Here is a 14,551-nt window from a genome sequence, read left to right on the forward strand (position 1 = left end):
AGCTTCACCAAGGACACAAAGGACTTGTACACTGAGAACTGTGAAACATTGCTGAGAGGAATTAAAGACACAAATAAATGGCAAGATATCTCATGTTCATGGGTTGAATGTCATTATTTCCCAAGATGATCTACAGATTTAATGCAATCCCTATCAAAATCTTACTGGCATTTTTCACAGACATAGAGAAATTCATCCCTATTCATATGAAATATTAAGAGACCCTGAAATAGCCATAATAATTTTGAGAAAGAACGGAGTTGGAAGTCTCACACTTCCTGACTTCAAAACATATTACAAAGCTATAGTAATCAAAATGGTATGGTACCGGCATAAAGACAGACATTATGTCTTTGGGTGAAATAGAGAGAAAACCCAGAAATAAGCATTTGCACATATGGGCAAATGATCTTCAACAAAGGTGCCAAGACACTCAATGGGAAAAGAATTATTTCCTCAACAAACGATGTTGGGAAAGTGGCAATTCGTATGCAAAAGAATGAACTTGGATTCTTACCTTACACCGTAAAAAATAAACTCAGAATGGATTAAAGATCCAAATGTAAGACCTAAAATTATAAAACTCTTAGAAGAAAACATAGAGGAAATGATTCAAGACACTGAATTTGGCAATGACTTATGAGCTAAGTCACCAAAAGTGCAGGCAATAAAAGCAAAAGCAGATAAATGGGACAATCTCAAACTTAAAAGCTTTTGTGCATCAAAGGACATAATCAATGGAATGAAAATGCAAACTGTGGAATGGGAGAAAAAATTTACGAATCATGTATCTGATAAGGGTTGATATACAGAATCCATAAAGTCTGTCTGTAACTTAACAACAACCACCCAAACAAATAACTTGATCAGAAAATGGAAAAGAAAAAAAAAAAGAAAATGGAAAAGGATAGATGTTTCTCCCAAGCACGATACACAAATGGTCCATAAGCACACGAAAAGATGGTCAACATCACTAACCATCAGAGAAATGCAAATCAAAACCTCAATGAGAGATCAGCTCACATCCACTTAAGATGGCTAGTGTAGAAACAAACAGAAAGTAACAAATTTTGGTAGGGATGTGGAGAAACTGGATACCTTGTGCAGTGTTGGTGGAAATACAAACGATGCACCCACTATGCAAAAGCATGTTGGTTCCTCAAAATATTAAGCAAAGAACTACCTTATGAACCAGCATTCACTTCTTGCAATATATCCAGAAGAATTGAAAGTGGGAGCGTGAAGTTGTATCTGCACATTCATGTTGATAATGTTGTTCACAATAGCCAAGAGGCAGAAGCAACTCAAATGTCCACAAAGGATGAATGTATCAGCAGGATGTGATATAATGAAATACTACTCAGCTTTGAAAAGTAACAGATTCCTATCACATGCTCTAATGTGGATGAACCTTGAAGACATTATGCTAAGTGAAATGAGCCAGTCAGAAAGACAAATACTGATGATTTTACCTACATGGGGTGGCGAAAATAATTGAATTCATTTCATCAGAAAGGAGGATAGAGGTTGTCAAGGGCTAAGGGAGGAGAAATGGGGAGTTAGTCATGTTTAATAAATATAGAGTTTCAGTTTTGCAAGAAGAAAGAGTTCCAAAGATCTGTTGTACAAATGGGAACAGTTACCTCTACTGAAGTGTATATTTAAAAATGGTTAAGATGGGGGCACCTGGGTGGCTCAGTGGATTAAAGCCTCTGCCTTCAGCTCAGGTCATGATCCCAGGGTCGTGGGATCGAGTCCCACATCGGGCTCTCTGCTCAGCGGGGAGCCTGCTACCTCCTTTCTCTACCTGCCTCTCTGCCTACTTGTGATCTCTGTCTGTCAAATAAATAAAATCTTTAAAAAAAAAAATGGAGGGGTGCCTGGGTGGCTCAGTGGTTTAAAGCCTCTGCCTTCAGCTCAGGTCATGATCCCAGGGTCCTGGGATCGAGCCCCTCATTGGGCTCTCTGCTCCATGGGGAGCCTGCTTCCTCCTCTCTCTGCCTGCCTCTCTGCTTACTTGTGATCTCTCTCTGTCAAATAAAAAAAAAAAGGTTAAGATGGGTTGGGGTGCCTGGGTGTCTCAGTCAGTTAAGTGTCTGACTCTTGATTTTGACTCAGGTCATGATCTGAGGGTTGTGAGACTGAGCCCTGCATTGGGCTGGGCATGGAGCCAGCTTAATATTCTCTCTCTCTCCCTCTGCCCCTCCCCCGACTCGTGAGCACAGGTACAGTGTTCTCTGCTGCTCTTTCTCTCTCTCTCCCTCAAAAAGAAAAAAAAAAAGATTAAGATAGCAAATTTTATGGGTTTTATTTTTAAACCACAATTTATATATATTCCGGCAAAGACAAAAAAGAGAGAGAGAGAGAAAGGTGCTACTTAAACATGGCAAAATCTTATTAATCCTTGAATCTGGTGTGGTGCATATGAGGTTCACTGGATTTTTTTTTTTAAGTAAGTTTTACACCCTTGTGGATCTTGAACTCACAACCCTGAGATCAAGAGTGCCATGATCTACTGACTGAGCCAACCAGGTTCCCTGGTTCCCTGAATTTTATTTAATTCTGTGCATGTTTGAATTTTCATAATGAAAAACAGAAGCCCCAAAGGGTCTTACGTTTACGATCTTAAGGACTTGGCACTTGCCTTGGTGACATTTGATTTCTTTTGAGAATATCAAAAGTTATTTTGATAACCAGACACGTAAAGCCTTAATAGATGGGCTAAAGAACTGTGAGCAGAGAAAATAAGTTTGTATTTCCTATTCTGCTTGGAAAACGTACTAAAAGGCGTTGAGGAGAAAATGTGCCTGAGGGTTGGAAACTCCTCTCTCCCTAGAGCAGCCAGCCTACTTGAACTCATGGTGGAACCCTGCGCCCCTAGGCCCTGTTCCTCTTATACTCTAACACTCATTTTTATAACTGTCACCTCCTCATCCTCTGCTTCTCCCACAAAGTCTGACAGGGTTCTGTCTGAGGCTTTGGCTGGTATGCCCAGGGCAGATTGTCCAACAAATGTCACTGAGCCTCTAGCCTGGCCCGAGTACTGCTCTGGGCACTGGGGTTAGGGGGTTAGGGTCAGCCATGAATGGAGAAGACTCAGTCCTGCTCTCAGGGACAGTCAGCAAACAGTTGCCTGGAGCATGCCAGGGGGTGATGAGGGCTCTAGAGGAAAACCAGGGGGAGGAGAGAATAGGAGGAGGTGGGAAAGTTCTCTTTTAGACAGACGGTCAGCAAAGGCCTGCCCAACTTCCGGACCCCAATCTCCAACTCCACTCGGATATCCAGTGGACATCTCACACTTTGCAAGTCCTTCGCTAATTTACCCCAAACCCATCTTTCTGCCATCTTTCCCCTCTGTCAATGGCAACTCTCTTTTCCCAGTTGCTCAAGTTACAAAGCTGACATCATCTGCCTCGCTTTCAAAACTCCTGTTCAGTTCAGGCAGAAACCCTGCTGCTTCTCCCTTCCAGAGGCCCTGAATCTCACCCCTTCTTTTCACCTCTTTCACTGCTACCTTGGTCCCAGTCGCCACCACCACTCTCTTGGGTTTCGCCCTTGCTCTTTGCCTCGTCTGTATTCTGTTCTCGCACCTTCCAGAGTCAACCGCTTAACATGGCATCTTGCAGCCTTAAGTCAGAGCAGACCCTCTGGCAGCCCTCATCTCACGGGGACTGAAAGTGTAGGGGCCCACAGGCTCCTCCCTTCTGGTCTCATTTCCTATTTTTCCTCCTTGCTCACTCTGTCAACCAGGGGGTCCTGGTCCTTGCTGTGCTGTAACCATACTGAGCACACTCTTGCATTAAGAGCTCTTTTCTAGTAGTGCCTGGGTGGCTCAGTTAGGTAAGCAGCATCTGCCTTCGGCTTGGGTCATGATCCTGGGCTCCCCGGATTGATTCCCACATCGGGCTCCCTACTGGAGCCTGCTTCTTCCTCTCCCTCTGCTCCTTTCCCACTCATGCTCTCTCTTAAATAAATAAACAAAATCTTTAAAAAAAAAAAAAAAAAGAGCACTTTTCTCAGGGATCTTCCATATTCTTCCAAGCCTCTGCTCAAACACGGTCGGACTGGAGAGGCCTTCCCCTGACGACCCTTCAAAAAATAGCAGCCCTCCCTGACACCCACTGCTTCTAGGCCAGCTTGGTCTTTACCTGCCTCTGCTGCACTTCCCACAGCCTGCCATACTGTATCTCCATCATGCCTAACTCACATTCTCTTTTTCCCTCTTACCCCCCAACTGGAATACAAACTCTTTGGAGGTATTAAGGTATTCTGTTCTTGTCCTCACTTTGCAAATAAAGAAACTGAAGTTTAGAGAGCTGGGGGGGAAATTGCCCAAGCGAGTAAGAAACAGACAGGTAGAGATTGGTACCCTCACTCATTTGACCCCAAAGACTATGGTCTTCATTGCTACAACTTCCTGGCCCTTGTGCCCCAAGGTTGCAGAAGGCATGGGTGGAGAGCTTTCCTTGAGGGGGAACCAAAGCCTGGGATGCTCAGGTGGTCACGAGGCATTCTGAGGTCAGCACACAGTCATGTAGGTGGGGACAGATGGGAGAGGAGAGGAAACAGCAGAGAACATAGGGTCTTGGGACCCAGAACAAAGAAGGAGTGTGGATGTTATGTGATGCTCATCACAGACTTCTGAGTAGGAAAGCAGCCTACAGAGTTTTAAAGAAAGATGAACATGGTGGCTTAAAAATATGTCCATAAATTTTTCCAACAGACACACCTCTCTTTAAAGGGGAAGCCTGATGTCCCTCCCCTTGATAGTAGGCTGGACTCAATGCTATACTTGTAACAAAAGGCAGAGGTATGTGATTTCCCAGGCTGCCTCTACCTAGCTCAGCGTGCATGTTTTTCTGCTCACATTTATGTGTTTCCAAGCTATCTGTCTGGATGCCTCCTCCACCAACACTCCCTCATGACTCCTACACACCCTTCAGCATGTGTTCCTCTGTCGCTCCGTGGTGCCCCTGGCCCTGCTTCAGCCCAGAGTCTTTGCTGTATTTCTCATGGCTCTTGTCAACGCCAGTCCCTCATCTGTCTCTTGCTTTACTGTGTGTTGGTGTCACGAACGAGATCTGTCCTGCGATCTTGACCCATGGCTGGCTTTCTGCTCATCTTGGCCTCTCGTTTCCGATGCATGCCTGGCCCCCCAGGCTTTTTACCCACCAGGTGCCCCCAGCTCACTCATAGGGCTGTTTTCTTTACCTTTTGGCCCACTTGTGCTGCCAACTAACAACAGTGTTAGCTACCCAGGGATGTCCAGACACCCGCTCGTCATGACCTTGTTCAGGCAGGCACATCTTAGCTTTCCACTGATCTCCTTTTCGCCAAATCAGAAGGAGAGCCTTTAAAAATTTTTAACTTTTGGACTAATGCAAAGTCCAAAAGTCTCTTAGGTGTAGAAAAGCTGAGTCACTGTGCATTATCTATGTAATATGCTAGTGTATTTGTTACTGTGCATGCTATTTAAAGTACGTACATGCCTTTTTAAAATTTCATCCTCACAACCACTCCCATGATAGTAAATAGTAATTTTCCTATTTTAGGAATAAGGAACGAATTGACTTTTTATTAAGAGACTGGGTGGCTCAGTAGGTTAAGTGTCTGCCTTCAGCTCAGGTCATGATCTCAGGGTCCTGGGATGGAGCCCGGCATAGGGCTCCCTGCTCAGCGGGGAGTGTGCTTCTCCCTCTCTCCACTCATGCTCTCTCTCTCACTCTTTCTCAAATAAATAAATAAAATCTTAGAAGAAGAGTTTTATTATTGGCCAACCTCTCTGACCCTTTTTCCCTTGATTTAAAAATAACTACTAAATGGGACACGTGGGTGGTTCATTGGGTTGAGCATCCAGCTCTAGGTTGTGGCTGAGGTTGGAATCTCAGGGTTGTGGGATCGAGCCCTAGCTGAGCTCCGCACGGGGCATGGGGTCTGCTGAAGATTCTCTCCCTCTGCCCCACACACCCTCACATGTGCACACATTCTGTCTCTCAATTCATAAATAAATAAATAAATAAAATCTTAAAAAATATAAAATATAAAAATAACTACTTAATTATCCAATAGTTATGCTATGGACTGAATTGTGTCTCTGAAGAATTCTTATGTTGAAGCCCTAGCTCCTTATGTGACCATATTTGGAGAGAGGTAATGGAGGTTAAATGGAGTTACACAGTGAGACCCTGATAAGTAGGATAAGTAGGATTCGTGTCCTTATAAACTCAGACACCTGAGTGTCTAAAGCAGGAAGAGAGGCCTTGCAGGAAACCCACCACCCAGGCACCCTGGCTTGAACTTCCAGCTTCCAGAATTACAAGAACATAGCTGTCTGAGTTACCCGGGCTATGGTATTTTATTGTGGTAGCCTGAACTATGACAAGTTGTAATCTTCAATAACGAGTAATTTTGAGCATTTCGAAAGAAAAGTGACTCTATGGGATAAAGTTTGGTTCTGTTTTCCTAATTTGTAACAGTCCTATGATATCATCGCTCTTAGATGGGAACCACATTTTTCTTAGGGTTGGACTTCGGATGGGTTTGCTTCCAAAGCCCTCTGGTTTCTAATAGTGACTTTTTTCCTCAGCCCTGCTGCAGGGAGACAGGGTAACCAATTGTGTAATGATTAACAACTGAAAAGTGTTCCACACCTTCTCCTGTAGTCTAATCCACTTCTCATGAAAAGCCATAAGCAAGGGATAACCCTTTTCTCTACAATTGAGCAGCTAATTAATGATGTCCTTGGTAGTGGAGGTTCTTGGAAGGGGGAAGAATATGCATGTGTGTGTGTAGGGGTCCCCGAGGGCCAAGACCATTGAGACCCTCCCAAGTTCCCTGGAGTCTTGCAACATCTGATTCAAGGCCCACTTCTTGAGCTTGGGTGGCTTCCTAACCATTCACCCTCCCTTGAATTTCTACAAATTTGAACACCTGTTACTATTCCTATTTCAAGTAATACTTACAAACACATGCGGCTATATAAACATGTCCTGAAGCTATGTGTCTTGTCTCCCAGACAGATGCTAACCTAGAAAATTATCCACAGAGTTGGGGTAAAGTGGGTGGAGAGGTGGCGGCCATGAATGAGAAATACGACCCATTAAAAATTCCCATATGGCTCTGTGCTGATCACAGTAAGCAATTAATTAATACTGGCTGAACTTGATGTGGGGACACTTACTCCGTGGGCCACGACGGCTTGTTATGCTCAGGGGCCGAGTGTCAGAATCTTCCTGCATGGGCTCCTGCTGGTCACCCAAGTGGGGATTTTCAGACACCATTTCCTCGGGGCCACCAGCAGTGGGCAGCTGTGGGCACAAGGTTAGAGATGGTTACTCCCGGGCTTCTATTGACTTAGATCCTATCTGGGGATGAGGTGGGTCACTCATCGAGGAGAAAGACTCCAATACTATTCAGATCTAGATATCCGTGGTCCTGTCACCTGCGTCAGAAAAGGGATGCCAACCCTGAGTTTGTCTAAGAGGGTTCTTGTGAAATTACCGAGGCCTCCCACATAAAATAAATATTTCCACTATTTCTATGTATACTGTGCAGAGCTCTGCAGAAATTGGGTAGAAAAGGGAAGCAGAAAAGCTATGGCCAAACTATGTGATCCTGACTCCAAATCATCTGGAAACAGCTGCCAAAGTGTCCCCGGATGATTCAGGGCAAAGAATAGCCTTTGATTCCTTCCCCAGCTCCCCGAGGAGGAAGGGAGGCTGGTGTACAGGGAGGTGGCAGTGGAGGCCAAGGCTGAGTGACGGCTTTTGGAGCCAAAGGTTTGCCTCTGAGCTCAGATGAACCTTGGGACTTTGGGCAAGTTACTTGACTGCCTAGCTTCCTTCCTTCCCATCTTATAGTAGGGAGATAAAAATAGCCCATTCATGGAGATGCTTGCTGCAAAGTATCAGGCCAGGAGCAAAGCGCAGACATTTTGATTTAAATGAGTGGCGTGGGTTGGATCTGAGGCACCATCCTAAAAAAACAACAACAACCTTCCTCCCAGAACAACATTCCTCCCAGATTCCATTCTGAAGTGCCACTGGCATTAAGAAACAGTCTTCTGGATTTCTGGCAATGCCCCCTCCCCCCCGCAACCTCTGCCCCTGCTCAAACTGCTCCTGCTCCGTGGTCTGCTAGTCTGGTATTAAGCTCTCCTTCCCATCCCTTCTTTTTCGGGTCCTGTCTTGGTTCGCGCCTGTCACCCCTGCTCACTGTGCCTGTGGTCCTTGAGCTAAGGGCTTGCATTCTTTCTGTCTGTGCTGGGTCCCCTGCCCTGGCTGCAGAGCCTCTGAGGGATCCTGTAGGAAGGGGTTAAAGCTCCCTCAGTGGCCAGAGAGACCAGCCACGTGGCTGGCAGCGCCTGCCTCCCGCGCCCTGGTCCTCCCCTGGGCTGCTCCATCCCAGCTGCAGGAGAGGCAGAGGTCGCCTCTCAGCCCCTCCCAGCTGGAGTGTGCTGGGTAGGGGTGGGGGCCGGTGGAGAGAGGGTGTTTCTCCCAGACTTCGATCCCCTGGTGTCCTCCCCACCTCCCAGCCACCCTCTCTAGGCAGTCCCATCACGTGGCCGCTGGCTCAAAATGGCGCTCTCTCTCTTCCCTCCCCTGCTGTGATCTCCATTTTTCCAAGAAAACTGCCGCTCCAGAAGAACTTCCCTGCCTCCCTTTTCTCTGAGGAAAGGGGTTCCTGAGCACGGGGATTTATTTACCTTGAGAACGCTGGTCTTGCTGGGGGATGGATGCTCCCAGACCAGGAGCGTCACTCTTGTGGAGGAGAGCTGGGGGGTGGGGGGCCTGCTGGTTTAGACCGCAGCTGAATTGGTATTTGAAATTGGAGAAAGGGGGAATTCCCCAGGATTCGTAATCCTGCACTGCCATCTATCGCCAGCCTCAGTTCATGGCCTCTCAAAAGACTCCGCCTTCCCTCTTCTCTGGCTTTCTCTCAGGAGACCTGAGGAACCTCAGAAGGAAAACGCTCAGATTATCGACCAGGGCCTCCTTATGAGGGTCACCTGTGAGGCCCCACACAGGTCCTACACTCTGCACCTTTCATCCGCATCCCTGCCTTTTCCAGGGGGCACCCTCAGAAGGAGGTGTGGTCCCCTGCAGGTGGGAGCATCTTGCTAACTAGTCTGATGCACAGACACCTGCTCCCTAGCCCTACCTACCTGTTTCTTTCTTTTTTGTCTTGCAGTCTTTGAGGTCTTCTTCTGCCTTCCCACACCTGTGTCCTCATCGTTTTCGATGAACTCCTTTGAAAAAATGCAAAGGGAAGAGTCATCACTTGGTCCCCCTGTCAGTTGGGAAACAAAACCCAGTAAGGCAGGGAGGGGGCATTTTAGGTATTAACATTAAAATAGCCATCTTGTCCCTCCCCAAAACTTGAATGTGAGCAAAGGGACAGCTGCCATGGTTTGAGCAGCCACCAGCATCCACTCTTCTCAAAATAGTCATGGTCTTGAAAAGTTGTATCCAAATGGAAACGTCATAAATGGGGTGTTGTTGGAGCCTCCACTGTCCCAGATCCTCATTTGTGCATAGGACGTCACTGTGTTTCCAGAGAGACCCCATGACCTCAAAACGCATGATCTAATGATGGCCAAAGACAAGTGAATCTGCCAGGATAGCCGGTGTGTCCAGAGGGAGCACAGGATAACATCAGAATCAGACCTGGGGTTCCAAGGGCCGGGCTCCTCTGCACCCTTAGTCTCAGTCTCAGGTCAGGAATAATGAAGATACATGTCCAATCAACATGGGGTTTCAATTTTAAAAAAATGTTTGCAGGTATTTTTGAAAACAGAGAAACTCTTTCACAGTGCAAACTTTGTTCTCTTTTTCCACGTTGCGCTTTCTAAAGTTTTACTTATAAAATGGTAGAGCTGAATGCTCAGAAGTGTTCAAGCTTTAAACTTCTCTGGTTCTAGAGTTTTATAAACTGGGCTACAAACACCTCTGAATGTGAGCGAGGTTGCAAGGTAAACCCGGAACCTCATCCGTTTATACCGAAGTCATTAGAAAGGTGTTCAAAACGAAACTGGGATTTTCGTTGCTGAGACAGCCTCCAATTTCACATCCCTGCCCTTGGTCATCGAGCTTAGAGATGGCAAGAACTTCGGTTAGTGGAGGGAACTGAGGTCCTAACCAGCGAATGTTCAGAGCTTGGGCTCTCTTTTGTCCAAGGGACCTGATCTCCCTCACTCATCATCTAGGTGCAAGTCCCATTCTCACCGGGGCTTCATGACTCAGGGCCACCAGGTAGGGGGTATTCTTATCTTAGGAGTTGGCCAACTTGGGTTATAGGATATTGGTAAGACTGAGATGTGCAAATATGCCCTTAACTCATGTTTAAGCTCTCACTGGCTTAGAACAGATCTGTGGAAAATTTGGGTTTTGTTTTGGTTTAATTGTTTTTTGTTTGCTTGCTTGCCAATAATGTTTTGATTCTCTGTCAGTGGGAAACTGTCTAGTAGGACTACAAATCAGGTAGAACAGAAACTCCATGAAGGCACAGGGTTTTGCTTGTTGCTGTAACCCCAGAGACCAGAGGCACTATAAATGTTTGTTGCATGAATGCATAAGCTGATGTGGTTTGTCAGAATTGGCTTCAAGCAAACCTGCTTGGTTTTAGCTAGCTCCTTCTGGCTTCAGAAGTCCTCAGTAGAAAACAGCCTATTTTCTCCATTTCTGCCTCTGTGGTTTCAAGTCAGTGAGCCTTGGAGCTAGGAAAGAAGATAGGCTTTAGGGCAGTAGCTTCTCCATTCAGAGGTCTATGGTCTCCTAACAGGAGATGGTCTTCCTTCTCTGTCCTAGATCGTGTTCAATGATGTTTTGTACATGATGGGTTGGAAATTGCAGGAGTCCTTGTGACAGAAGATTTCAATAGTGGTTATAATCTATGATTATTACCTTCACTCTGAATTTCTCTGCAAATCAATGTGCTTCAGTGGAGCTGACTCAGCTGCAGGTGATAACTCAAAATGGCTGTGCGTCGGAATTCATGAAATGGAGACCAAGCAGCCCAGAGCATTCACAGACAGCCCGCAAGGATGCATTTCCTACACCTCAGCCCCCATCCCCACCACGTGCCTGGCTTAGGACCCTCTGCATGCAGCCTGTGTGCAGAAAATGCTTGTTGCTGACCTAACGTCCTCACTCACAAACACGTGCGACACGAATGCAGTGCCCACACAAACATACCTTTAGGGGAACATCCAAGCAACCACTTACCTCTGTGATTATTTTTACTTTTTCTTCCTTGGGATTCATTTTGGCTGCAATGGCAGTTCCTGGACAGGAGGAAAAACACAGAAAACAAAGAAGTCAGACCTTTGAAAATCAGTGAAACATCATTCTTCCTATCCATAAATAGAAAGCTGACCTCGATGGTCAATGAAGTGTTAGAGCTGAGTAAATGTTTCATTCCCAAGGGATATGTGCTTGCAGACCGAGATTGGTGTAAACGAACCCCAGAGGAAAATAAAGAATGCTAGATCCTTCTGACCCCATGAGCCCAGCAATGAGCCCAACCATGAACCTGGCACCACTGTGAAGCAGGTGGAAGTGAGAAAGAGTTCTGCCCTTGGAGTCAGAGGCTCCTGGTGGCCATCCAGTCCACAGCTTCCCCTTTCCTCTCAAACCCCACCTCCCCAACCCAGGCTCACTCTCCTTTCTTGGCTTTGATTCTCAGTTCACTGGAAAGAGAGATGACACCTGCGGGGCTCTCCCCACCTCCTGCCCCTCTCCCACCCTCTTTTGCTTCCACTCACTGCCGAGCCCGTCCCTGCTCCCATCGAGGCTGGGACCTCACCCTGTGCACCAGGCCCCAACCCTCCTCTGGGACCTTGAATTGACAATTTTGCCCTTTCCTCTGAATAATTACGTCTTCCTGCTATATTGGCTCATTTCCCTCCATGAAAAAAAAGTGTTGCAATTGCCCCCCGCCCCTTTTAAAAGATTTTATTTATTTATTTGACAGAGAGAGAGATCACAAGCAGGCAGAGAGGCAGGCAGAGAGGAGGAAGCAGGCTCCCTGCTGAGCAGAGACTGGATCCCAGGACTCAGAGATTATGACCCAAGCCGAAGGCGGCTTAACCCACGGAGCCACCCAGGCTCTCCCAATTGGCCCCTTCTTTAAAAGAGCTCTTTCTGGAGGTGCCTGGGTGGCTTAGTAAGTTGGGCATCTGCCTTTTGCTCAGATCATGATCCCAGGGTCCTGGGACTGAGCCCTGCATTGGGCTCTCTGTTCCATGCGGAACCTGCTTCTTCCTCTTCCTCTGTGTGCGCGCTCTCTCTCTCTTTCTCAAATAAATGAATAAATCTTCAAAAAAAAAAAAGGGCTCTCTCTGGACTTCACTTCTCTTTCTACCTAGTGCTCAGTTTTACAGCCTTCTACAGGAAAACTTCTCAAACCCTCTTTCTGAGTCAATTTGCTGGGCTCAGCACTCCCTGGAACTCCTCTTGTCCGGGTCTCCAGTGGCCCTGCTTTGCCACATCTAATGATCAATCCTTAGTGCTCATCTTATTCGACCCTCAGAGGCATTTAGTAACAAAAGTGACCCATCACCTCCTTTTTTCTTGAAGTAGTTTCTTCACTTGGCTTCTGTGATGTGTTCTTTCTTGACGTTCCTCCTACATCCCTCAGGCTCCCAGACTTCTCTGTACCTGTCTGCATCTCCCAGAAGACCATGCATGGGGCTCTGCTTTGCCCTACTCATCTCCTTACTCTGTCTCTTGGCTTTAAATGCTGCCTGTCTACTGACACTCCCCACCCAGAGCTCCAGACTCAAATATCTAGATGCTCGATGGATACCTTCACTTGGCCTAACATGCCCCAGGTGAAGCTCCATCTCATGACCCCCTGCTCTGCTTGTGCTGCAATCTTCCTTGTTGCAACACACAGAACTCACTCGTCTTAAGCCAGAAGCCCTGGATTCCTTGACTCCTCTGTGACTCTCACACGTCACACTACATGCAATTCATGGAAATCCTGCCAGCTTTGCCTTCAAGTTACATTGAGAACAATCTCTGAGAACCTCTAAGCACTTCTAAGCACCCCAATTCACCTCTAAGCACTCTACTGTTCTCATCCTGGTCAGGCACCGCTGTCTCTCACATGGCTTCTTCTAAGACCCTTCTAATCTCTCTGCTTCCCACCTTGCTCATCCAGTTTGTTCTTCCAAGCGGGTGAATTGTTTAAAATTCCAGCGCAATCATGTCCTTCCTGTACTCAAAATCCAATGACTTCCTTTTTTCAACAGAGTAAAATTCCAAACCCTTTAAGTTGCCTACAGGGCTCTGTATGATCTGCATTGGACTCCTCTGGCCTCAGGGCCTTTGTACTTGCCGTTTCCTCTGCCTAAAACTCTCTTGCCCAAGATAACCGCATAGCTCTTTGTCTCTTTTAATTCCTTCAGGACCTTACAGAGACCCTTCAGAGAAGGCCTCCCAGAAAACTCATAATACAATGATAACCTGCCTCCATCACCCTCCTGGGACTCCCTAACTACCTTATAATGATTTCTTTTTCCATAATATTTATTGCCACTCTACATATTTATTTGTTATTGTCTGTCCATTCCTGTTAGAATATAAGCTGCACGAGGGCGGGGACATTTGTTCATTGTTTATGCCCAGAACCTAAGAGTATGGCACACTGTAGACATTCAATAAATGTGTTTCAAATGAATGACTGAATCACTATTTATTGGCGGTGTCTCCTGTGGCCACCTTCTGGAGCCCTTTTAAATCTTCACTGTCCTCTCTGGGCTGCCAGAGGATCAAATGGGAGAACACGGTGGAGAACGACTGGGGCTGATGAATCATAAGCCCTTCCTAATATCCCAGGATCCAAATCTCAGCTAGGCCCTGTCATTTAAGCAGCTCATCTGAGGTGTCCAAGGTTGCCCTGACCCTGATGGGGAATTAGCATATTTAAGGGACACAATGCATCTGAAAATCTGAGGTCTCCCTTCCAGACCTCCTCACAGGCTCCCAGAAATAGCAGAAGGAAGCTGATGACAGCAGCTCAGAAAAGAAAAGGACCAAGGAGGTGATCCCGACAGAACAAGGGGCAGAAAACAAGAACAGAATGCCGAAGGACACAAAACTCTCTAGTGAACAACTCTGGTAATTATGAGCTGGAAAAAAAGAACTGTGATTTATTTTAGGAAAGAAAGATTCATTCTCAATAAATACACACAAAAAAGATAGATACGAAACAAATAGAAGTAAAAGTGAAAAATGTAACGGAGTTGATTTTTTTCTCCTCATTCTTTCCTGATCATTACCTTTGAATGAGTTTCTCAGGAAATCAACTGACATCAAAATTTATTTTTCATGAGCACGGTTCCTAAGAAAAGATCAATCAATCAATACCGCCTGACTTTAATATGCAGCCTGTCATCACCAACTGCATTGAGCACGTGTTAGTATATTCCTATTGGCATCATCAAAATAAGAGCCATGGTTTACTGCAGACTCACTTCGTGCTATCTCCAGATGTACGATACCCCCAGACCTTTCGACCGTTCCGTTCCCATGTGAGGGACAAAAGCTTC

At 46.2% G+C, this 14,551-nt stretch overlaps 1 protein-coding gene across 4 annotated transcripts in view; it reads right to left on the reverse strand.

The window, feature by feature from the left end:
* CC2D2A (coiled-coil and C2 domain containing 2A) overlaps nt 1-14,551 on the reverse strand; it is a 135,773-nt gene that overhangs the window by 118,874 nt on the left and 2,348 nt on the right. For 3 of the 4 annotated variants that reach the window (XR_009351318.1, XM_059165192.1, XM_059165199.1), the window contains exons 2-4: nt 11,223-11,281; nt 9,164-9,247; nt 7,181-7,307 (exon numbers count right to left, since the gene is read on the reverse strand). Coding sequence is in view for 3 of the 4 variants with exons in the window: in XM_059165192.1 (XP_059021175.1) it covers nt 7,181-7,307; nt 9,164-9,247; nt 11,223-11,261 (250 nt within the window). In the remaining variant the exon portion in view is untranslated. Of the gene's footprint in view, nt 1-7,180; nt 7,308-8,704; nt 8,829-9,163; nt 9,248-11,222; nt 11,282-14,551 lie in introns of those variants that run through there. The other variant, XM_059165195.1, reaches the window with a different exon arrangement.

Source organism: Mustela lutreola, chromosome 1, assembly GCF_030435805.1.
Source record: "Mustela lutreola isolate mMusLut2 chromosome 1, mMusLut2.pri, whole genome shotgun sequence".
NCBI classification, from domain to species: Eukaryota; Metazoa; Chordata; class Mammalia; order Carnivora; family Mustelidae; genus Mustela; species Mustela lutreola.